Below are 21,623 nucleotides of genomic sequence, written 5' to 3' on the forward strand. Positions count from 1 at the left end.
AAAGAAATGAGTGAGGCTAGTTAGTTTTTACACAGGGAGCGATTGGCACCCAGGCTGGATGCCAAGGTTGGTGGTGGACGCAGATAGGATGCAGTTAGTGGTGTTTAAGAGGCTTTTAGACACATGAATATGTAGGGATTGGAGAGATACAGATCACGTTAGGCAGAAGAGATTTAGTTCAATTTGAAATCTCAGTGCAGACATTGCGGCCCCAAGAGCCTGTTTATGTTATTCAAGTGGAAGTAGGCGGCAAGGGTTAAATAGTACAGTAATACAAAAATGTTGCAGCTCCACTCCACCTGCTTCGGATTCTGATGTTTGTCTCTGACTATTGTGAATGTATCAGCTTTCAATGGCGGGGGCGGAGGCAGCCGGCCTACGTGCAAAGTCAGCACAAGTGCCCTGCTCTTAAAAAGAGGACCGGTTCGCCCGTCTGGATGTACTTCATTGCCGCCACCGCCGCAGATATGAGTGCAGAGACCAAGAAGCGGATCTTCTCGCAGGGCGAGGACTGCAAATCGGACTGGAGACTAGCCCACGCTAAGTTTGATGAATCCGACTCCCACTTGGAGATCCTGGGGAAACCAGTTATGGAGCGCTGGGAGACTCCATACATGCATTCGCTAGCAACTGTCGCAGCCTCGAAAGGTAAACGCTCGGTCACCCTCTCAACGTCCTTGTCAGCTCAGCCTTTCAAAATGCAGCCGATGCATTTGAGTGAAGATGTAGGTTACAGTTTCGCGGAGGTGTATCAGTTTTACCAGAGGCATTAACTCATTTTGAGAAGTTTTATTAACTCCTGCTGGAGCCGATGCCATTCAGAGCGCTACATTCTAAAAATAGCTCTTGTTACAGCAAGCTAAGTTTAGTTCGTTCAGCGATACATCCACTACTCAGATTCATGGACATATTTGAGACAGAGGTAAAAGGTCATGGATACATTAAGAATTTAAATGCCTCACTAACCATGGCTCGTTTTTACAAATGTCTTAGTAAGCCCACTTGGAATGGTGTGGAGAGTGCATGAAGAAGGCGGGATAGTTTATTAGAGTTTATAATCAGGCGAATTCCCTCAGTATTATTTATTGTGAATGAACGTTTAAGGAGAATTTTGTGTCACTGTGTGTTAAAGTGGCGATGCTACACTTTTTCCTGGGTCCATTTTTTTTCGCGTATTGGGGAAGAGGGAGAACACCTTGAGAATCAGAGGGACGTTGTATGCATTAAGTTCTTTTTTATAGACAACCTGTTGAAGGGTGCAGAGAACAAATGTCCTCTACATTTTAGAACATTATTTTAAAAAAAAACTTATCATAGTGAAATTACTTTTTGTTCATGAATGCGAACTTAGCAGAATGTCGTCATTATTCGCCTTGTTATTGGATGTATGAGGCTAGGCTGTTCTGAATGCAAACATTTGCTGCAAGGTGGGGAGTCCAGACTCGAAGGTTAAAATCCGTTTCAGTTCCTTCAAGTGAAAGTGTCCTTTTTAACATCTTGGTATCAATTTTTAATGAGTCTCAAATTATTTGTCAAAATCACAACGGCAGCTTTGTGTCAAAGCCACTCGGAAGTCATTCGAAAGTTGTCTGGAGGTTAATAGGGTGGAAGATTCTCCACTCTCCCGTGTCTTGCATTAGAGAGCTTGAAACCTAAAGTCGCTGGCTCACTCACACAAGAGAAGCTGGAAATCCAGAGAAGCACACACGACCTGCCTGCTGAGTCCCTCCAGCATTTTGTCTGAGACTGGCTCACTTGCAGGACCTGGTTGTTGCTGGCAAGATCGCTATTATTGCCCGTCTATAGTTGCCCAAGAGAAGGTGGTGGTGAGACGCAGCCTTGAACTAGTACAGTCCATCTAGTGAGGATACTTCCCTCACGTTGTCGGGGTGGGCTTTCCATTCGCCGAAAAGGAAGGAACTCAGAGGAAACACTGCCCAGGGAAACTGGCAGGTAGTTGAGTTCCCGTCGTATCTGCTATTCTTGTCGTCGAACGGCAACAGATTATGTTTGTTAGGTGCTGTTGAAGAATCGTGGCTTCGAATATTTCTAGAAGTAGCAACATTTTAGTACATTTCTGTGCACTTCAGGGATTAAGAAACAATGTAGCGTAATTTTATTTTTAATAATCACCATAAGCTAAAGCTTGTCCTTTTTCTTCCTCTGAATTAGCTACACAAGTGCAGATCTAACTCAGCAGCTGTTGTCCTCCGTCAGCATCCCAGCTGTTCCACTCATTCAAGGGGTGGGTTACCGGCTAGTATTTAGTGAATTGGAATCAAGTGGCTGCGGGGGACAGTATCTAGAATTTAAATTCCCCAACTACTGTGGTGGGATCCAGTCCGACTCGGCTGCAACGTGTAACCTTAATCCATCTTTGTAACTGCAACTTTTCAACCTCCTCCTTCCCCCTTCTTCAAGTCCCCACTCTGCCCCCCCCCCTTCTCTTCACCTGCCTATAACCTCCCCCTGGTGCCCATCCTCACGGTCCACTCTCCGCCAGCCTTTTCCACCTATCACCTCCCAGTTTCTTAATCATCCTTCTCCCTCCTCTTGGCTTCACCTATCACCTTCTGGCTTGTACCCTTCCCTTTCTTATTATGGCTTTTCCCCCTTTCTTCCCAGTCCTGACAAAGGGTTTTGGCCTGAAATGTTGACAATCAGCTCTCAGCTTCACCCCACCCCTTCCTGTCTTCTCCTATCATTTTGCCTTTCCCCCTCCCCCTCCTACTTTCAAATCTCTTACTATCTTTCCTTTAAGTTAGTCCTGACGAAGGGTCTTGGCCCGAAGCATCGACAGTGCTTCTTCCTGTAGATGCTGCCTGACCTGCTATGTTCCACCAGCATTTTGTGTTGCTTCAATTTTCAGCATCTGTAGGTTTCCTCGTGTTTGCTTTAATGTTGACTGTTTATTCGTTTCCACAGATTCTGCCTGATCTGCTGAGTTTCTCCAGCATAGAGTGTTTCTTTGTAAGTGTAACATGGATTCTCTTTATACTGAGGTATCTGCAATGGTAGAAGTCAATGCAATGGTAGAAGTCAATGCACTGGGTTGAAGGGCAGCCAGTGGGGAAGGGAGAAACAGCATTAAACCATTTGTTTTCTCTTGGACTAGGGGGGCGAGTTCTGGAGATTGGATTTGGAATGGCAATTGCTGCCACTAAGATTCAGTCCTTAAATATTGAGGAGCACTGGATCATTGAATGCAACGACGGCGTGTTTAGTAGGTTGCAGGAGTGGGCGAAGGAGCAACCTCACAAGGTGAGTGCTCTCTTACCACACACTCGATAGTTCAGCACTTTTTCTGGCGTCTGTCTTTTAAACTCTGCCCTTTCTATGGCTATGGACTTGAAAGCAGTAGCAGAGAAGGGAAACCCATTCCTCCAATTGAATTATGCCCTAGTATTTTAGATCTGAATATAATACTTCATTACAAGTGTACTGTAAAGCTAACACAACAAAAAACCCACATTAAGATGTTTCAATGCACTAATTCTTGCCTAAGTGAAATACAGGTAGTCATTGTATTGTAAGTTTTCTAAGAGAATGTAAGAACTATGTATATACACAAATCTATCTTTCATGTACATGGCAAAGATAATCGAATGAAGTATATTGCAGACCAGCGCCATGAGATTTGAAAAAAAAATTCTTTATTTATACCAGTGATTTTAAGAGCAATGCAGTTCACCCCCTGCAAGTGTCCGAATAATTGAAAAGACAGCTAAAATTAATATTAAAATTGTACATATATTTCAATGTAGGTTATTCCCCTCAAAGGACTCTGGGAAGATGTCGTATCAACATTACCAGATACACATTTTGATGGCAAGTTTCACTTTGAAATCTTTCAGTTTTTAAAAAATTTCACAATTGATAAAGTATCCAAGCATATAATTGTTTTCTGTCTAATGTTCAGTACTTTTTGTGTAGCTTCTCTAATATGGTGAAATATTCAAATAGAGATTTTGAGATAACCAAAAGTTTAATGAAGGAAGAAGCTTTACGATAAGTCTTGCAGGAAAATTTAGAGAACTTAAGGGAATTCTAGGGCTTAGGCCTTGACATCTGAAGGCATGGTGGCCAAGGGGAGGAGCCATTTAAATTGGGAATGAGAAAGTCTACTCTTTGAAAATAGCAGAGAAAGTAGATCTAGTGTATGAAAATATATAGTTGTATTTTAGATTTAGTATCATTCTGAGATATGCTGGCTGGTGGCGTAGTGGCAGACTTCGGAGCAAAGGCTCCCGTGTTCGAATCCAGCTGGCTCCCTTGCGCGCTTTCCATTCGTGCTGGGTTGAGCGTCAAGCTAGCAACTTGGGCTTGTAAAAACAAGAAAGCCTGCTTAAAAAAAACCTGTCACAATGGCGTCCCGATGACTCCACTCAGAGTTAAGGGCTTTCTTCCTGAGATCTAATCAAATCATCACTGGAGTATTGATTAGGAGAATTTGGATTATTTTAGATTTATAATGGATTGAGGACAACTGGATTGCACTGGATTGAGTGGATTAACAGTAAAAAGGGAATTTTTGGGGTAATTTGACCAAGTCGTGTTGAGATTGGGAGAAGCATTTCTGTTTCTGCCGAGTTAGCCCATTCCAAATTACCAGTATGCACTGAAGAATTTGGTTTGAGGTTTGAAATTGGGGCTGGAAGAATTGCTAAGAATCCTTGCTAGGGATAACTCTACTAAGATGGTCCTGGAAATGTATACATTTGGCATATTAAGCAGGTACAGTGCACAATAAAGCACTGTTGAAACATGAGACTATAGATCCTGGAATTTGGAGCTGAAACAAATTACGGGAGGAATTCAGTGGGTTGAGCAATATGGGGGGGGGGGGGGGTGCTGCTAGGAATGTCAACATTTTGAGACCCTGCATTGGGACTGAGGGTGGGGAGGGTAGTTAACCGGTATAAAGAGGGGAGGAGATATGATGGGCAGAAGGACTGGGAGGGGAGGGTTAAGTTTTGTCCAAACTTCTCATCTGAGACTATTTCACTATCTTAAGAAGCCTTACAATAAGATATTATTTAATCTCAGTTTAAAACAAAATGAGTAAAAACCTATAAGCAAGTATTTTAAACAAAGTAAGGTGCTCTTTGAATCTAAATTAAACGTATCCCAATTCTGCCGTCCAACTGTACAACCTCAGTCAAAAGTTGCCGCCTTGATAATTGGAAGTTTTGGCACAATACAAGAGCTATTTTATAAACAGTGCTGTACCAATGGATCAAATCTGTTTAGGTATTTCAAAAAAAAAAATCCTTTTAAATTGCATGTGACAAGCTTTGATAAAATGCAAGGTAAAATATACAACTTCAGCGTGTCCAAAGTATTAGCAGTTTGAGTTTTTAAGAATGCAATTTATTTGATTAATAAAATTACAATGCATAATTGTTTAACATATTGAGGGGAACAGTTGCCTTTCAATTGGAAGTTGTGTGTGTTTTACCAGTGAAATGGTGTGGGATTTTAAATGACAGTATAAATATTTAAGGTGCTGTGCCCTTTCCATCTTTTTGAGATTTTTTTCTTTGCTCTCCAGGAATTCTTTATGATACATACCCTCTGTCAGAAGAAACCTGGCACATACATCAGTTTGCTTTTATAAAGGTAAGCCTGAATCTATTTGGCCTAGGTTTGCAATGGCAAATGAGTAGTGCTAATCAATGAACTCACGTGAGAAAGATTTGTGAGGCGTGGATGATAAATGATCAGAGTAGAGAATGTGCCAACAGTCTGAAAGGCCTCCTCCTGTTTCCACATTCCTCTGTCCTATTGGAACATGTCTTTCATTCCCGTGGTACAAGTTAACCTATCCCACACTACTCTGCCATGCACAGCACCCCAGGACAGTGGTGCAGCAAGTTAGTTATTTTGACAGATGGTATTAATTCATTTTGCCCTTTATAATGTATGTGCAACAGAAACCTGTCATTGCCTACAACTTCCACCTTGACTGCTGTACTCCTACACTATCTCCCTAGAATCAATTCAGAAAATAGTCACCCTTGTCACTCTTACAGCTCTGTCCCCATGTCTATGTTCAGTTATCTCCTCGTTCAACCTTTAATATTGGAATCTATATTGACTGGCAGAATAACAGCTTGGCAAGGATTAAATGTTTTTGTGCCACAGGTGAAGATCACCTGGAAGTAAAGGCAGCCACCTGCAACCACTGACGTCTGCTTAAACTTTCTATTAGGAACATGCTTTGCGCTTGTTGAAGCCTGGTGGTGTTCTTACATATTGCAACCTGACGTCCTGGGGAGAGCTACTGAAGGGAAAGTACAATGACATTGAGAAAATGTTCCAGGTAGGAATCGAGCAAATTCATGCTCTTCTTCAAAACGATTGGGGGGAAAAATTGTGGTCAATTTAAGTATTAATGTTTCTTTATGAAATAAAGAATTATTGTGATCTCATTATCCCAATCCCAGTGAGCAGACCATAAACGCAAAGCTTGCGCTTGCTGGATATGCTTGAATCAAATGGAAATACATTCTAACACTGTTAGATTAAAAACAGATGTTTGGGGGGTGGGTAGGGAAGAAATGCCTGAAGAAATGCATTTGGTCTGAGAAGCTTCCTCTCAATCAGGGGTTCCCAACTTTTTTAATGCTGTGGACCAATACCGTTAAGCAAGGGGTCAGTGGGAACCCCCCTGCTCTAAGTTAAAGAATATTGCGAAAATGAAAGATATACCTGCCAAGACAGAAAGGGACCCTGGGTCTGAGCTGCAGGTGTAACTTTAAGCCATTGTGGTTGGACATCTCTTTAGAATTGCAATAACTGGCAGAGTGACACTTAACCTCACTTGGGGCTCGAGTTCAGCTGAATGACAATGACTCCATGTTGCGTGCATCACAATCCATTTCACAAGCAGTCTTGTTTTCCCAAGGATGCGTTAAAGGGATTATCACTGTCAACCTTTCCCCTCTGCATGTTTAAATACTGGCTGTGGGGAAAGGGCAGTGATTGCATAGCTGGCTATGTTGCTGCCTCTATTTCCTACTCTCCACTGTCACTGCATCTCAGAGGATCTGTGCAACCATGGGAGAGATCAAAATTAATCTCAGTTGGATGAGCCCTTCTTAATTTAAATTCCATCTGAAGCTGTAAATTGTGCATGATAGCGATTACTTGGTAGCCCTGGGCACAACGGCTGAAGCTACAGTGCATTGGGGAGTGATCTAAACCACATCCACTTATCTGAAAGCTGTCAAATCTCCAGCTGTCACTACCTGTTTTGTTTCTCAGTGGCAGCCCATACAGGCAGCTTTGCAATACAAAGTTCTGAGAAGGTTAAAGAGATTTTGTCTTAAAGACTGAACTGCAGAAGAATGAATTTACGATCACCAGGTCTTGTTGTAAATAAACAGATTTGCTGATGGCCTAACTATTTATTGTGTTCTGGTAATGTAAGTGTAAGTGCTGCTAGGGCAACAGGAACTTCTGAACTGCAGATAGGATACTGGTTTAAAATCTTATTCAAAAGAGAACATCTTCAACAGTATATCTCCTTTGCCACCAGCCTCAAAAGCATGCAGAGTTTCTGATGCATCTGATTAAAAGACATGAATGATTCTTAAAAGACATGCCACAAACATCAATAGTTCAGCTGATCTTTGACTTTGATTTATTGTACAGAGTATATAAACCTTAAGTTTTTGTGCTTTACACTCTTGGTGAATTTGCCTAAACTTGTTTCCTACTGCTTGTGGAACCCAACCATAATTTCATTTCAGCAAAAGTAAAGTTACAATCATGCATAACTGTGTGTGATATACAGGTGAGGTTAAAAAGTTAGTATGGATGAGGAAGAAGGAGCATAATTGTGGAAGTAAGCTGCTTTATCTTGCCCAAAGGCAATAACTAATGAGCACACAGCAGTGCTCTCTCTCTGCTCTATTAACACCCACAATATTCCTCTGGAATCGTATGGGGTTTTGCATGTTGAAGCAGTTTTGTACTGGGGTAATAAAAAATCACATTTTTTTTGGAAAGTGCTGCATGTGGTATGATCTGTTGAACAACTCCACAGTAACATTCGTGTTTAATCTGTCCAGGAGACCCAAGTACCGCATCTGGTGGAAGCTGGCTTCAAGGAGGAGAACATTAACACCACTCTAATGGACATCACCCCCCCTAAAGAGTGCAGATACTACTCTTTTCATAAGATGATCACACCAGCCATAACCAAACATTAACAAGCCAATCGAGATCTCATTGGGATTCAGTATGGTCATACAGTCACAGAACACTACAGCACAGAACAGGCCCATCAGCCCATCAATTCCATACCAAACTGTTATTCCAGCTAGGTGGACCTGGCCCATAGCTCTCCATACCCCTCCTATCCATGTACTTATCCAAATTTCTCTTAAATGTTGAAATCAAACCCAGATTCACCATGTCTGCCGGCAGCTCATTCCACACTCTCACCACTGTGAGTGAAGAAGTGTCCTCTCAGGTTCCTCTTAAAATATCTTCTTAAAAAATGGAATATTTAATTATTAATTTTATCGTATCCAACATGGATTTCTTTAGATCCATGGTGAACAGAAATGAAGGCAATAAAACTAGAGCAAACACGAGGAAATCTGCAGATGCTGGAAATTCAAACAACTCACACAAAATGCTGGTGGAACACAGCAGGCCAGACAGCATCTATAGGGAGAAGCAGTGTCGACGTTTTGGGTCTCGTCCCGAAACGTCAACAGTACTTCTCCCTATAGATGCTGCCTGGCCTGCTGTGTTCCACCAGCATTTTGTGTATGTTCAATAAAACTAGAGTATCTGTGTCTATAGTAGCAGCTACCTGGATTTCAAAGTGTGTATTCTCACATTTGCCTTTCAATCTTAATATTGCCCTCACTGGATGTCTTACTGCTTTTTGTTTTAAGTATTTTAAATAGGGATGATCGCAGAACTGCTCTGGACCACTTAGGACAACCCTTCCAGGTTACTGTAGGTGTAACCTCCCTAAGTTCAGCATCCACAGCTTGTATCCACCTTACAACTAACGTAACTGTGAATTCCCAAGAAAATATGTCTAACTTGAGTGGAAGTAACCAATTAGTTTCACAATGAGCAAAATTTAACCTAAACAGTTTTGCCTGCATGATTGCTAATGTTGGGGAAATGGAAACTACTGCCAGATAGCACTGTTGGGTACAATGTTGCAGCATTTTTTACTGAGGGGAAACTTGGAATAAAAACTGATCAAATAATATCATGGCATCACTTTCCTTGTATATAAAGATTTCCTTAAATGTCTGATCTCCATCAGTATGCAAGATCACAGATAAGAAATATTTTTCCCAGGCCATTCTTGCTGCTAGCTTTAGTCAGCTAAAACTTTACTGTACTTGAATTTTGCACTGCCACTATTCCTTTCTGTATCTAATGGAGTTTTGCCAATTCTCCAGAGGGACCATTTCCCAAATCTAGAGAAAGAAAGTTTATTGGGAAACGATCTCATCAGTACCTGTTGCCAATACAGGAGGCAATCGATAGCAAAGGTAAACACATCAAAAGCATGGATATAAAGTGTTGTGGTTGCTTTGTGAAACTCATATAATCTCAGAGCATAACACTGAAAATAGACGAAAGAAAAGCAATAAAAATGCTTAACTTTAAAACGAAGTTTTATAGGACTTTGATACAGATGGTTATCAAATGTAAAGAATATCATTCTCCACCACAGCATCAGATCATTATCCACAAACCTCATAAATACTACTTGCAGTTTTACTATTTATTTATTTCCGATACCAAATGCTTATCCTTCGTTCTCTCTTTATTTTTTTCTGGAGCTGTAGCAGTCCATATAGAAGTGCTTCTGCTGTGGGTGGACAACCTAACATAAAAAGGACATTGGTTACCCAAGAAAACAGTAAATTACTTGTCACAGAGAACAGAAACTCATTATAAGGAATTTAATTTGAACAGAGGTACAACCATTCTCTCCTTCCAACTCCCAGTCAGCTTGCCCCAACTATTCACTCATTACAAACATTTTGTGGACTTGCATTATTCATAAAAGTTCACTGGACCAACTATGGAGGGCCCAGCGTGCTCTTCGTCAGAACAATTCTAACTGTTACCGCAGCCGAGATCAATCTAGCAATTTTGACCAAGGAACAAATTTGGAGTTGCTTGTTTAATCAACAGAGCCACTGTAAGAGCACAAGCAAAAGAAACACAAAAGGTCCCTGAAGCCTGCTCTGCCATGGAGTCATACAGTAAAGAACTTTTCAGCCCACCATGTTTGCACTGGTTATTAAGTACCCAGCCATCATGTCATTTAATGAGATAATGGACACTCCTGTATCTTGTCCATTTCAAGAGAGGTCTCCACTTTATTATGAGGAGAAGGGAGGAGAATGGGGTTGAGAGGGATAGTAAGTCAGCCATGGCAAGGCCAATTTGATGGGCAAAATTACCTAATTTTGCACCCATGTTTTTAATACAATACAATTTGTATCGATTAGCCATGCTTAGAGATAGAGCAGCAATTTTCCTATGCTTAAGAGTGCTTACCTGGAACATAAATATCCACAGGCACAATTCTGTCACAGCCTCTCACCACGGCATAGGAGTAATGGTAATAACCACCACCATTTGCACAGCTGTTTGAAACAGAAACATTGTTAAGCTTGTACCTTGTGTGGAGAAACATTATTAAGGTATAGTTTAAATCTAAACAATGATGCAGACTATGGTTAGTGCTCTCACCTGCCCATGGAGACGACATAGCGAGGTTCTGGCATCTGATCGTAAACCTGCACAGCACAGAAATAACAAACAACAGAATTCACCTCAAACTATGTACTAACTTGGTTCATAGCACTGCATTTGCTTTAAAAATCCTGTCATCACAGACCTTTTCTGGGGTTCAGTTTTGATGAAGCCAAAAGCAACAAATTTAGTGTAAGCTTAAAATGTGAGGTGTTAGAGGCCGAGGGGTGACTTACAGATGTCTTTAAGGAGCAATTAATGTGGAATTCCAAAACTAGTGGTTATAGATACAAGATAAAGTGATCAGGATAAAGTTCTTTACAAGAGGTTGATGTAAACCACAAGAGCTCATAGGAAGACTGGCACTGAATGATTCAATATTATCAAACAGAGAAGAAAGGACAATGATTTGGTAAAGAAAGATGGACCATGAAGATGAAGCATGAACCATTCAAGGTTAATGGCACTTTAGTACTGTAAATTCTGTGCAATGGACAAGTTTTAAACACAGCCTGGTCTGTATTCACTAAGCATAAATCATAGCTTCGGTTCTGACAGAAAGATGCCACTCGTGGGAACTCTTTGATAGAGCTAACCAATTTTTTTTTGCTCTTTCATTATATCATTGTAAATCTTTTACAAGTCGATAGAAAAGCTTCCCTCCCTAAGATATTCCCCCCAAGGAGAATTGTGGTGTTCCTTTTGCTACAGTCATGAGGGCTCTGAGAAACTGTAACCACCTGTTGGCATTACCATGTACCAGATGGCATTCAAAGTATTTCTATTTCTACCACTGCCTGTAAAGAATTTGTATGTTCTCCCCGTAACCGTGTGAGTTTCTGGTGGATGCTCCAGTCTCTTCCCAGCCAGTGGATGTACAGGTTGGTAGATTAATTGGCCATTGTAAATTAGTTAGACTGGGATTACACTGGGGGATTGCTGGGCGGTATGTCTCGAAGGACTTACTCCGCGCTATATCTGAATAAATAAATAAATAAACTTAAAATAAATCTCTCAGGAAGAAATGCCATTTGTGAAATTACAGATTTTCAGAATCCTTTATTTGTTGATCATAAGTTATATCATTGGCTCATGCCGTATATAATTTTATAGAGCAATTTGTCTTAGGAGGTGCAAGCACCGAACAAAGTTGGAAAAACAGCAGGTCAGGCAGTCAAGGGGCAGAATACATTTCTAGCTTGTGACCTTCAAAGTAGTTCTGAATGAGACCATCCTGACATTTGTTCTTCTCTTTAAGACACTGACTGGCCTATCCACTATGCATTTTGAGATTCCTTTGCTAATGTTTCAGCTTACAGTGTTTTCTTTTTCATCTGTTAAAGTAGGAAACAAGCAGAAAGAACACATGAAGGGTCAGACAGTTATTGAGTTTACCTTTCGAAGGGCTGGAGCCATTTTGTTTGTGAGGGTACCAGCCACTATCATAACATCCGACTGCCGGGGACTGGCACGGAAGACGATGCCAAACCTGTCCATGTCATACCTGGGTGCTGCCATGTGCATCATTTCAACAGCACAGCAGGCCAGCCCAAAGGTCATAGGCCACAAAGAACTCTGAAAATCAATTTGAAAATAAGTTAAAATCTGGAAAAATAGTGACTCAACAAATAGAACAGGGAAAAATATGTTTGCATAAAGTGAAATTAAGGTTTCTGTCTTTGTTATTTGGAACTTATTCCAAAATACTAGCTAAAGCAGGAGCTTCCAACCTTTTAAATGCCACAAGCCCCTGCCATTAACCGAGGGGGTCTGAGGACCACAATTTGGGAATCCCTGGAAGTCAACAGGTTCCTTATTTTCAATCAGGTCCCAAAGAGTCAAATGTGGCCAGTAAAAGCTGGTCATCATACACTGCAGGAAATAAATACTGCACTTACTCTCCGGGCCCAATTTAATAGCTCGTCCAGTTTTGTGATGACAAACTCCCCCTTGTTGCTGGGAAGTGAGAACTTCTTGCTGGGCAATGCAGCTTTCGATTCTTTTGCTAGTGGTGAGCTGCAATCAAAGAATTCCACTTTTTTTAGATAATAAACAGAAAATACAGTGATATTTATAACATATCATTGGGGATTATACAAGTTCAGTTGTATACTGTGGGCCAACATTTTAATTACAATGTGGTGAACTATCCTTTGACAACTGCCACTATGGTGGTGAAAGTACTCCATCTGCATTAACAGGTAGGGTCTGGCCCAGAGAATTAATGGGAATATTTCCAAGTTTAAGAGACTTTAAGAAAAAAAACTTCCAAATAGGGTTCCAATGTTTCCGCCACCCTCGTCCTTAATTGTAAAAACTGTGGCTTTGAGAAGGGCTGCCCAATTGGCCAATGTAAGTAATAGTAATACATTTGTAGCTGTCATATACCACAGTCACAGTGTGTCAGTGGTGGAAAGAATGAATATGGTGACAATCAAGTGGGCTGTTTTATTCTAGATGCTGTCAAACTATTTAAATGCTGTTAGTGTTGCACTCATCCGGGCAAGTAAAGCGTGTGATATCACAGAACTGTACCTGAGATATTGTGTCTGAAAGCTAAGATACTCACTAAGTTCAAGCAACCTTTGATCCGTACTTTGTCGCAGGTCAGTAGTGGCCCCAACACTGACTGCAACAACCCCCACAATACTGAAGAAGGCTTTTTTACCTTTTAACTCTTATACATTTCCAATATTTTATCTAATCTTATTCCATTAACTTCAAATGTCGTTATTGGCTTCTTCCAACTGAGCAAGTTTATTGACAGAAGATGCTAATAAGACAGCTGGGGAAGACAATAGACTAAAGTTGTCAAGGTAATGAGTGAACTAAAAGCCAGCAGTTGGAACAAAATGATACAAATGAGTATAATCAATTGAAACAAATGTCTACCCACATCTGTGGGTACATAAGGAAGTTTCACTGCTTTTGTTTTAAAGTCATATTCAGTGCTGGAGTTGCAAAATGTATGGATGGAGCTTATGCTGGGCATTTTCGAGCAACATGAGAGATGAAGACGCGAAAACTGGAGTGAAAGAATGATCATTTTCCTTCCTTGTTTTGTTCCAGTTGTCAGGTTTTAAAATAATTGTTACCATTCCAAGTACAAGGTATCTGTGCTCATATGAATATGAAAGGGACACAAAATACATTTAGTGGCTTAGGTTCCCCCCCCCCCCCCCCCAATAAGCAATTACACTAATATCACTTTAAGTACAACTTAACCATATTGAGATATGAAGAAATGTTTTGTTTTAGAAATGATGCTTACCTGCTTGCATTTTCTGTCACTGTGGTCTGATGGAGACACCGTGATTGATTAGCAAGGAGTGAACTGGGTCTTAACAGAAAAATGATAGGTGTTAGATAAGATGTGAGGAGTAAGTGCATTAATTACCTGCATTGAAAAATATTGTTAACTAGAATAATTTTTTTTTTGGAAATAGAGTAAGACATAATTTGAAAGGTGGAGTACACAAACCTTGAATGAACTGGCGGGGATATCTCAAATCTGAAATATCTGGAATCAACACAGGAAATGCTGGAAACACTTGGCAATCATTTTGAGGAGCATCTTATGCAAAAAGCAGCTGATGTTGCATCTGAACACAAATTGGCTCAGATTCTCACCACATGACCCATCTAATGAGCCTGGGTTCTGCACCTGAGCCTGATGGGACCCAACTGTTTACGTAGGATTTTTATTTTATTTAGCAGTATGGCCCTTTGAGCTGGGCTGGCCCAGCAAGCCCTGACAAACAGTAACCTAATCAGGGGACAATTTACAATGACCAATATACCTACCCGGTATATCTCTGGACTGGGAGGAAACCAGAAAACCCATGCATTCCATGGTGCGGACAGACAGAGACGGTGAAATTGAGCTCCAAACTCCCCAAGCTGTAATAGCGTCATGCTATGCAACATGCTACCACGGATTTGGGTCAGGTCCCCAGGGTTGGGGCTGGGTTTAATTTTGTAGCTCGGTAGATACGAACTAGCAAGCATTCTGTACGTAAAGTTCCGATATCTCCGGTGTTTGTGTTTAGCCTCGCCATCTGGGAAAACACTGAACAGTGATCGAGATCTTTGCCAGTGGGCAAAGGTCAGGTTACGAATGCTTAACTGCTGAAGCAAGGAGAGGAAAGAGTGGGCTTCTAGCTCTCCTCACACAGTAATGATGGGCTTTAACATCAACATACGTCAGTAATAACTGAAATGGGAAAATATTGCACATCCCTAATCATGTGGTTAGTTAGAACGAAGGAAGAAAGAGGTTTTCCATTCACATCATATGCTTAACTTCAAATGTCCACAGGACAAAGCTGGCTAATATGTCATACCTATCAGTGTTAGCCACATTATAAATGTTCATCTTTAATAAACAGGGTCACATTATTAACTTCTCTTTACACAACCTGGCTGCAATGTTTATGTAACAAAAGTTATGAAGGCTGAGGGAATATCCTGCAGGTGTGAAAGTCTACAGCTATTCCACAAAGTCGGATTCCACATGATTACAGCAATCACAGCTTTTTCCAATAAAAGACTACATCTCTGATTTGCTTAACAGTCATAGGTACAAACATAATACTTATGATATCAATAACAATTAAAACCCAGGAAAGAAACAAACACAGTAACACAAAAACATGCATTCAAAAGTTCTTGTTGAGAATAAAACTTGTCAACAACCCAAGGCAGAGAGATAGGGAAAATTATTATTTATGGTCTGAATTGGTATCTTAATTAGAAATTTTCTTTGTCCTGGTAGCAAAAACTTAGAATTAAAAGAAAGTCAGAATGAAACATGCAGGATAAACCCTTTAATCTCTCTGTTACTTGACAACTCCATGAAATCCTCTCAGCTCTCAATTCCCAACTCTGGCAGAATTATTCCAATTCCACATTTGATGTCCTCATTACATCACCTACAGGACTGATTTAGCAGCTATAATGGCAATAGTAACAACTATCAGGAAGAGCTGAAAGTAATACATGCTGCCTTCAACTGCATCTCTTCCATTTCACGCATGTCTGCTCTTACCCCACCCTCTCACCACCCTACCAGGGATAGGGTTCTTTTTGTCCTCACCTACCATCCCACCAGACATTGCATCCAGCATGTAATTTTCCAAAATTTCCTCCAGCTCCAACTGGATCCTACCAGCAAGCATATCCCCGCCCCACCCCCACTTTCCGCAGGGATTGGTCTCTATGTGACTCCCTTGTCCATTCCACCTTCCCCATTGATCTCCCTTCTGGCACTTATCCTTGCAAGCAGAACAAGTGCTACACCTGACCCTATACCTCCTTCCTCACTACCGTCCAGGGCCCCATACTGTCCTTCCAGGTGAGGCGGCACTTCATCTGCGAGTAGGCTGGGGCCATTTACTGTCTTTGGCTTCCTGTATATCGGTGAGACCCGACACAGTTTGGGAGACTGCTCCACCAAGCATCTTTGCTCCGTCCTTCAGAACAAGCAAGATATCCCAGTGCCATCCATTTTAATTCCACCTCCCATTCCCATATGTCCATCCATGGTCTCCTCCACTGTCATGCTGAGGCCACTCTTAAGTTGGAGGAACAACCCCTTATATTCCATTTGGGCAGCCTCCAATCTGAAGGCACGGACACTAATTTCTCCAACTTCTGGTAAAGTGCCTCTCCCCCCCACTTCACAATTTCCCATCCCCTTTTTCCGTTCTCACCTTATGTCCTTGCCCATCCATCACCTCCCTCTGGTGCTCCTCCCCCCTTTTCTTTCTTCCATGGCCTTCTGTCTCTTTCACCAATTAACTTCCCAGCTCTTTACTTCATCCCTCTCCCTCTAGGTTTCACCCATCACTTGGTTTCACACATTTCTTTTTCCCCTCCCCCACCTTTTAAATCTACTCCTTGCTTCTTTTTCCCAGTCCTGCCGAAGGGTTTCAGCCCGAAACATCAGCTGTACTTTTTTCCATTGTACAGTCTGCTGAGCTCCTCCAGCATTTTGTGTGTATTGATCAAATTTCCAGCATCTGTAGCTTTTCTCGTTTGTGTTGCCAAGTTGTGTGTAATGTAATGTTTAAAAGAAAGTATAATACTCTATATTAGAGAACAGTTCAATCAATGTCATCTCACTTCTCCCCAGATTCATGCTGGTTGCTATAGCAAAATTAACACTTTAGTAAGATCCCAGGATTCTGAGGCTATATCCCCTAGAATGCAAGCTGTGGTTTCCTTTCATACGATGATTAATGTGCGTTGTACTCCAAGCATTTTGTTTTACATTTTCCTTCCTTCGCCAGTTTTCTTTGCTGAGGACTGGCATTGATGGAAATTGTCCAATTAAGAAATTGAGATCCGCGTACTACAGGGCCGCATATTGGAGGTAAAAAGCTGAAACATCAGTTTGGCAGTCAGTTTTTAATTTGAGGCCAGAATACAACTGATCTAGATCTTAACTCCCTGTACTACCAGGAGCGCAAATATAATGCTGAGATACATCCTAGGACGCACTGGGACTCATCATCAGCGATGTAACCTGTGGTCATTGGGTGTTTCAGATCTTTCAACATCAGACACTTTCACCCAGGTCAGGCCCTGGCTCGTGTCCCAGCAGCACTGGTCCTCGGCTCAAACCTCTTAATCCATTGCCAACTGAGGGCTTGCTCAGCAGCCTATTATGCCAAGGAGAGAGTAAGTTCTACACAGCGTGCAGCCAGCAAAACCTTGACAACCCACATCTATAGACTCACATCGTGCCCTCCACCCCCGTCTTTGGCTTTAAAGTAAGGCAAAAGTAATGGATTTACCTGGAGACGAAATTCACAAACCTGCCAAGGCGGAGAACTGCAAGAAGCAAGTTTGTAGAAGATATAACTATGGTAGTAGTAACAGTAATCTAAATAAGAAATGCATTTCTCATTATAGCCATTAAAAACCAAGTTATTAGCTTTATTCATGCAGTAAAATATCTCTTGATCATAAGAGGATGGTAATTCAAAGTCTTTTCACAAATCTCAGAAAATAATTTGACTGGTTTATCAACAGCATCACATGTCTAATAAATCACATTTGTGATTGTATAGAATATGTGGCAGTTGCATTTCAATGAAGCACTATTAACAACCTGTTTTTTTGGTTTACAAAGTTCTCTAACACAGTTTTACTCAATCTCTTATTCATTTGCAAGTGGTTGTGCACTTTGGTAGAAGGAATAAAGGCATAGATCATTTTCTAAATGAAACGAATTTAGAAATTAGAGGTGCAAAGTGACTTGGGTGTCCTAATGCAGGATTTCGTAACAGTTAACTTGCAGGTTGTGTCAGTAATAAAGAAGGCAAATACAATGTTAGCATTATTCCAAGAGGACAAGACTACAAATGCAAGGATGTAACATTGAGGCATTTTAAAGCATTGACCAGACCACATTTGGAGTATTGTGAGCAGCTGTGGGCCCCTTATCTGAGAAAAGACGTGCTGGCATTGTAGAAGGTCCAGTGGAGGTTCACGAAAATGATCCCAGTAATGAAAGGGTTAATGTTTAAGGCACGTTTGATGCTTCTGGGTTCTTACTCATTGGAGTTTAGTAGAATGGGGGTTGGAGGGATCTTATTGAAAGGCCTTGACAGAGTGGACAAGGAGATGTTTTCAATATTGAGGGCACAGCCTCAGAATGCAAGACATCCCTTTAGAACAGAGATGAGGGGGAATTTCTTTAACCAAAGGTTGGTGAATCTGTGGAATTTATTGTTATACACGGCCGTGGAGGGAGGCCAAGTCATTGGGTATATTGAAAGCAGAGCTTGATAGGGTCTTGATTAGCAAGGGCAAGGCCGAGGTTACTGCGAGAAGGCAGGAGAATGGGCTGAGAGTGATAATAAATCAGTCATGATTAAAAAGTGAAGCAGACTTGATGGGCTGAATGGCTTAAGTCTGCTCATTGGACTTATGATGTAGGAATTTCAAAAAAATTCATAAAATTCTTTACATAGTTCAATTTAAACATAACCACTCTATATTGTTTCTACCTTTATTACTTATAAAACATTTAATTCCAAATAAAATTCTTTAATTAAAACAGCAACAGATGCAAAATTCATTAATAATGTAATGCTGTGAATATAAATAAAATAATATAGCACAGGAGCAGGCTCTTTCACCCACAATGTCAAGCTGAACTAATCAAAAATCTATGTAAACAAATCTCATCTACCTACACAATGTCCATTTATACCCATTATCCACAAATTCATATGCCCGCTCACAGGTTTTTAAACAATTCTATTATATTTGTCTCCACTACCACCATATTTCCTTTGAAATTTCCCTCTTCATGTTAAATTCATGTCTAAGTATTAGATATTTCGATCCTGGGAAAAAGATAAAAACCAATCCAAGCTTGCCAAACCTCTCCCTCTAGCACATGCCCTCTAATCTGGTAACATACTGATAAACCCCTTTTGTATCCTTTCCAAAGCCTCCACATCCTTCCTATAATGTAGACCAGAACTGAGTGCAATACTCCAGATGCAGCTTAACTTGAGTTTTATAAAGCTGCAACATAACTACCTGATTCTTGAACTCAATACCTCAATGAACAAAGGAAAGCATGCCAATATTCTTTACCACCTGATCAGTCTGTGCACACACTTTCAGGGAGCCACGGACATGGACCCCAACATCCTTTTGGATGTCAAGTTAAGGGCCCTGACATTAACAAGGTACTTTCTCTCTACATTTAATCTCCCAAAGTGCAATTTCTCCACCCAATTTGCAGCTGACCTATATCACGCTGTATCTTACTCCAGGGGTTCCCAACTCAGAGTCCCTTTGGGGGCATATTCTGAGGTTATAGTATATAGCAAATATTAATTTCAACAGAACCAGTCTTCAGATCCTAATGTGTCTTGTAGACTGAGTTTAAAATGAAGCTCAGAACAATTGTCTTTCTGGAGCTGCAGACAGGAGATCAATTACAAACCAGGAAACATCCCATTGACCTGAGAAGTCAGCAGATGCATGAATGCAGCTCAGAGAAAATAGTGATTAACATTCAATCTAGAGTTTCTGGAGTGTTGATGTGAAGATCTATGTGTTTGAACATTATATGTAACTCAAAGAAAACATTATCAACCCAAAGTATTGAAGTAAACAATGTCACTGTAACTATTAAAACTGTATTGAATTACAACTGTTCTTAAGGGTATAAAAATGTGATGTGGTTTGCAGTTATGAGCCTCTCCTTCCAAGAGTGTCTCCAATATTATGCCTGCTCGTTTCGTCAAATAAAGACTGATATATCCACCAATTTCAGTGTCTCTCCGGTGACTTTGCTCACAGTCACAGAAGACCCGTTGCTTTACTGGTCCATGGCATAAAAAGTGTTGGAACCCCCGTTTTACTCTATCCACATCATCACATCATCTGCCCTTACTAACACATCTACATTTTATCCAGGTCATTTAGATACATCACAAATAGCTGAGATCCTTGTATGAACCCTTGTGGAACATCACTGGTTATAGACTTCCAGCCAGAATAAGTCCCATCGGCCACTACCAGTCTTCTATTGGCAAGCCAATTTAATACACTCTAACAAGGTCCATACTTAACCTTATCTATAGCTACCTGCATAGTATAGATTTTAAAAGTTGCAAAGCCACGTGCATTGGCCATTGCGGAAAACAGAGTAGATTTTGGTGTCATTATTCAACAATAGGAAGTACTGAACCACTTTCACAGGAGCAAAGGGCATAAGAAAAGGAGATAGCTTCAAAACAATGTTGAGGATATACTGACAAGAGCAAAAAGATTAAGAGGAACTTGTCTACTGAAAGGGTATCCTTTACCACAGGAAGTGTTTGAGGCAATGGTATCAGCAGTTTTTACGGGATAAATGTTGGAAGCAGGGTAGTGATATCCAAGTCCAAGTAGTAAGAAGTTAGGTTTTGATCACAAACTCGAATCACTCCAAAGCACTTCAAACTTCTGCAGTGTCACCACCACTACAAGCTCCCACAAACTCAAGCGTAACAAAGCCCAGATCACGAAAGAAGAGCTCTGGCCGGGAAATGGGGAACACTGTTCTTACTCTCTTCCAATATAACAAAAGAACTTCCAAATGACGGAGCAGACAGGGTCCCGACCCGAAACGTTGGCTGCTACTTTCCAACGGATGCTGCCCGACCTGCTGAGTTGATTCAGCTTGTTTGTACGTCTTGATTTGACCACAGCATCTGCAGTGTAATTTGTGTTTACAAGATCGGTTTGACTGATCCAAATCACGGCATCTCCGACAGTGTGTGCTGAAACTACTGAATTTTTCTGGATACATCTCTGTACAAGCTGGTTCGGGTTTCAACGACTACAAGTGTTAATAACAAAGGAAAAGAAGGCATGGGGGGGCTGGCACGGGAAAGAGAGGGTGCGAGGGCAGCGGGGTGAGTTTAAGGACAGCAGGGAGAACAGTGGGGGCACGGGATGGGCGATGTGGGCACGGAGTATAGTTTAAATGCAGCAACTCGCCGCATTTTTTTGAATGTTGCGAGCCCGACTTCGTCAAGGTCAGCGTTAACTCGGGCGTTCTGCAAAAGTCGCACGCAATTAAAGCCGGCCTCCACCGCCGCCGGGGGCCTGCTATACACCTCGGCCACAAACTCAGGGTATCAGCTCAGAAACAGAAACCCAAACACCAACAAGACCCTGCAAAACCAACCACCAAAATACTCACCGCCTACCGACGCCATTTTGACCGGAACCTATTGCCACCCCGAATGATGTCCCCAACCTCCGGAATATGCAGGGATTTGATAGAAAGTTCCGGGCTAGTAAAAAAATAAACACAAACAGAATTAAAATTAACGAAAGATTGTCCGAAACAATATCTC

At 41.2% G+C, this 21,623-nt stretch overlaps 2 protein-coding genes across 2 annotated transcripts; one reads left to right on the forward strand and one right to left on the reverse strand.

Moving 5' to 3' along the window:
• Positions 1-386: 386 nt before the first annotated feature.
• gamt (guanidinoacetate N-methyltransferase) lies at positions 387-9,486 on the forward strand. The gene is made up of 6 exons (XM_059991219.1): positions 387-648; positions 3,116-3,261; positions 3,765-3,828; positions 5,552-5,619; positions 6,212-6,322; positions 8,076-9,486. The coding sequence occupies exons 1-6, from the start codon at positions 438-440 to the stop codon at positions 8,214-8,216; spliced, it is 741 nt and encodes a 246-aa protein (XP_059847202.1). The 5' UTR covers positions 387-437; the 3' UTR covers positions 8,217-9,486.
• Positions 9,487-9,638: 152 nt separating this feature from the next.
• ndufs7 (NADH:ubiquinone oxidoreductase core subunit S7) lies at positions 9,639-21,560 on the reverse strand. Its single transcript, XM_059991220.1, has 8 exons — positions 21,467-21,560; positions 17,547-17,583; positions 14,021-14,089; positions 12,648-12,765; positions 12,145-12,324; positions 10,747-10,793; positions 10,552-10,640; positions 9,639-9,868 (listed from the first exon to the last, which is right to left on the reverse strand). Exons 1-8 carry the CDS (start codon positions 21,480-21,482, stop codon positions 9,771-9,773), a joined length of 654 nt encoding a protein of 217 aa, XP_059847203.1. The 5' UTR covers positions 21,483-21,560; the 3' UTR covers positions 9,639-9,770.
• Positions 21,561-21,623: the final 63 nt, after the last annotated feature.

Source organism: Hypanus sabinus, chromosome 16, assembly GCF_030144855.1.
Source record: "Hypanus sabinus isolate sHypSab1 chromosome 16, sHypSab1.hap1, whole genome shotgun sequence".
Lineage (NCBI taxonomy): Eukaryota > Metazoa > Chordata > Chondrichthyes > Myliobatiformes > Dasyatidae > Hypanus > Hypanus sabinus.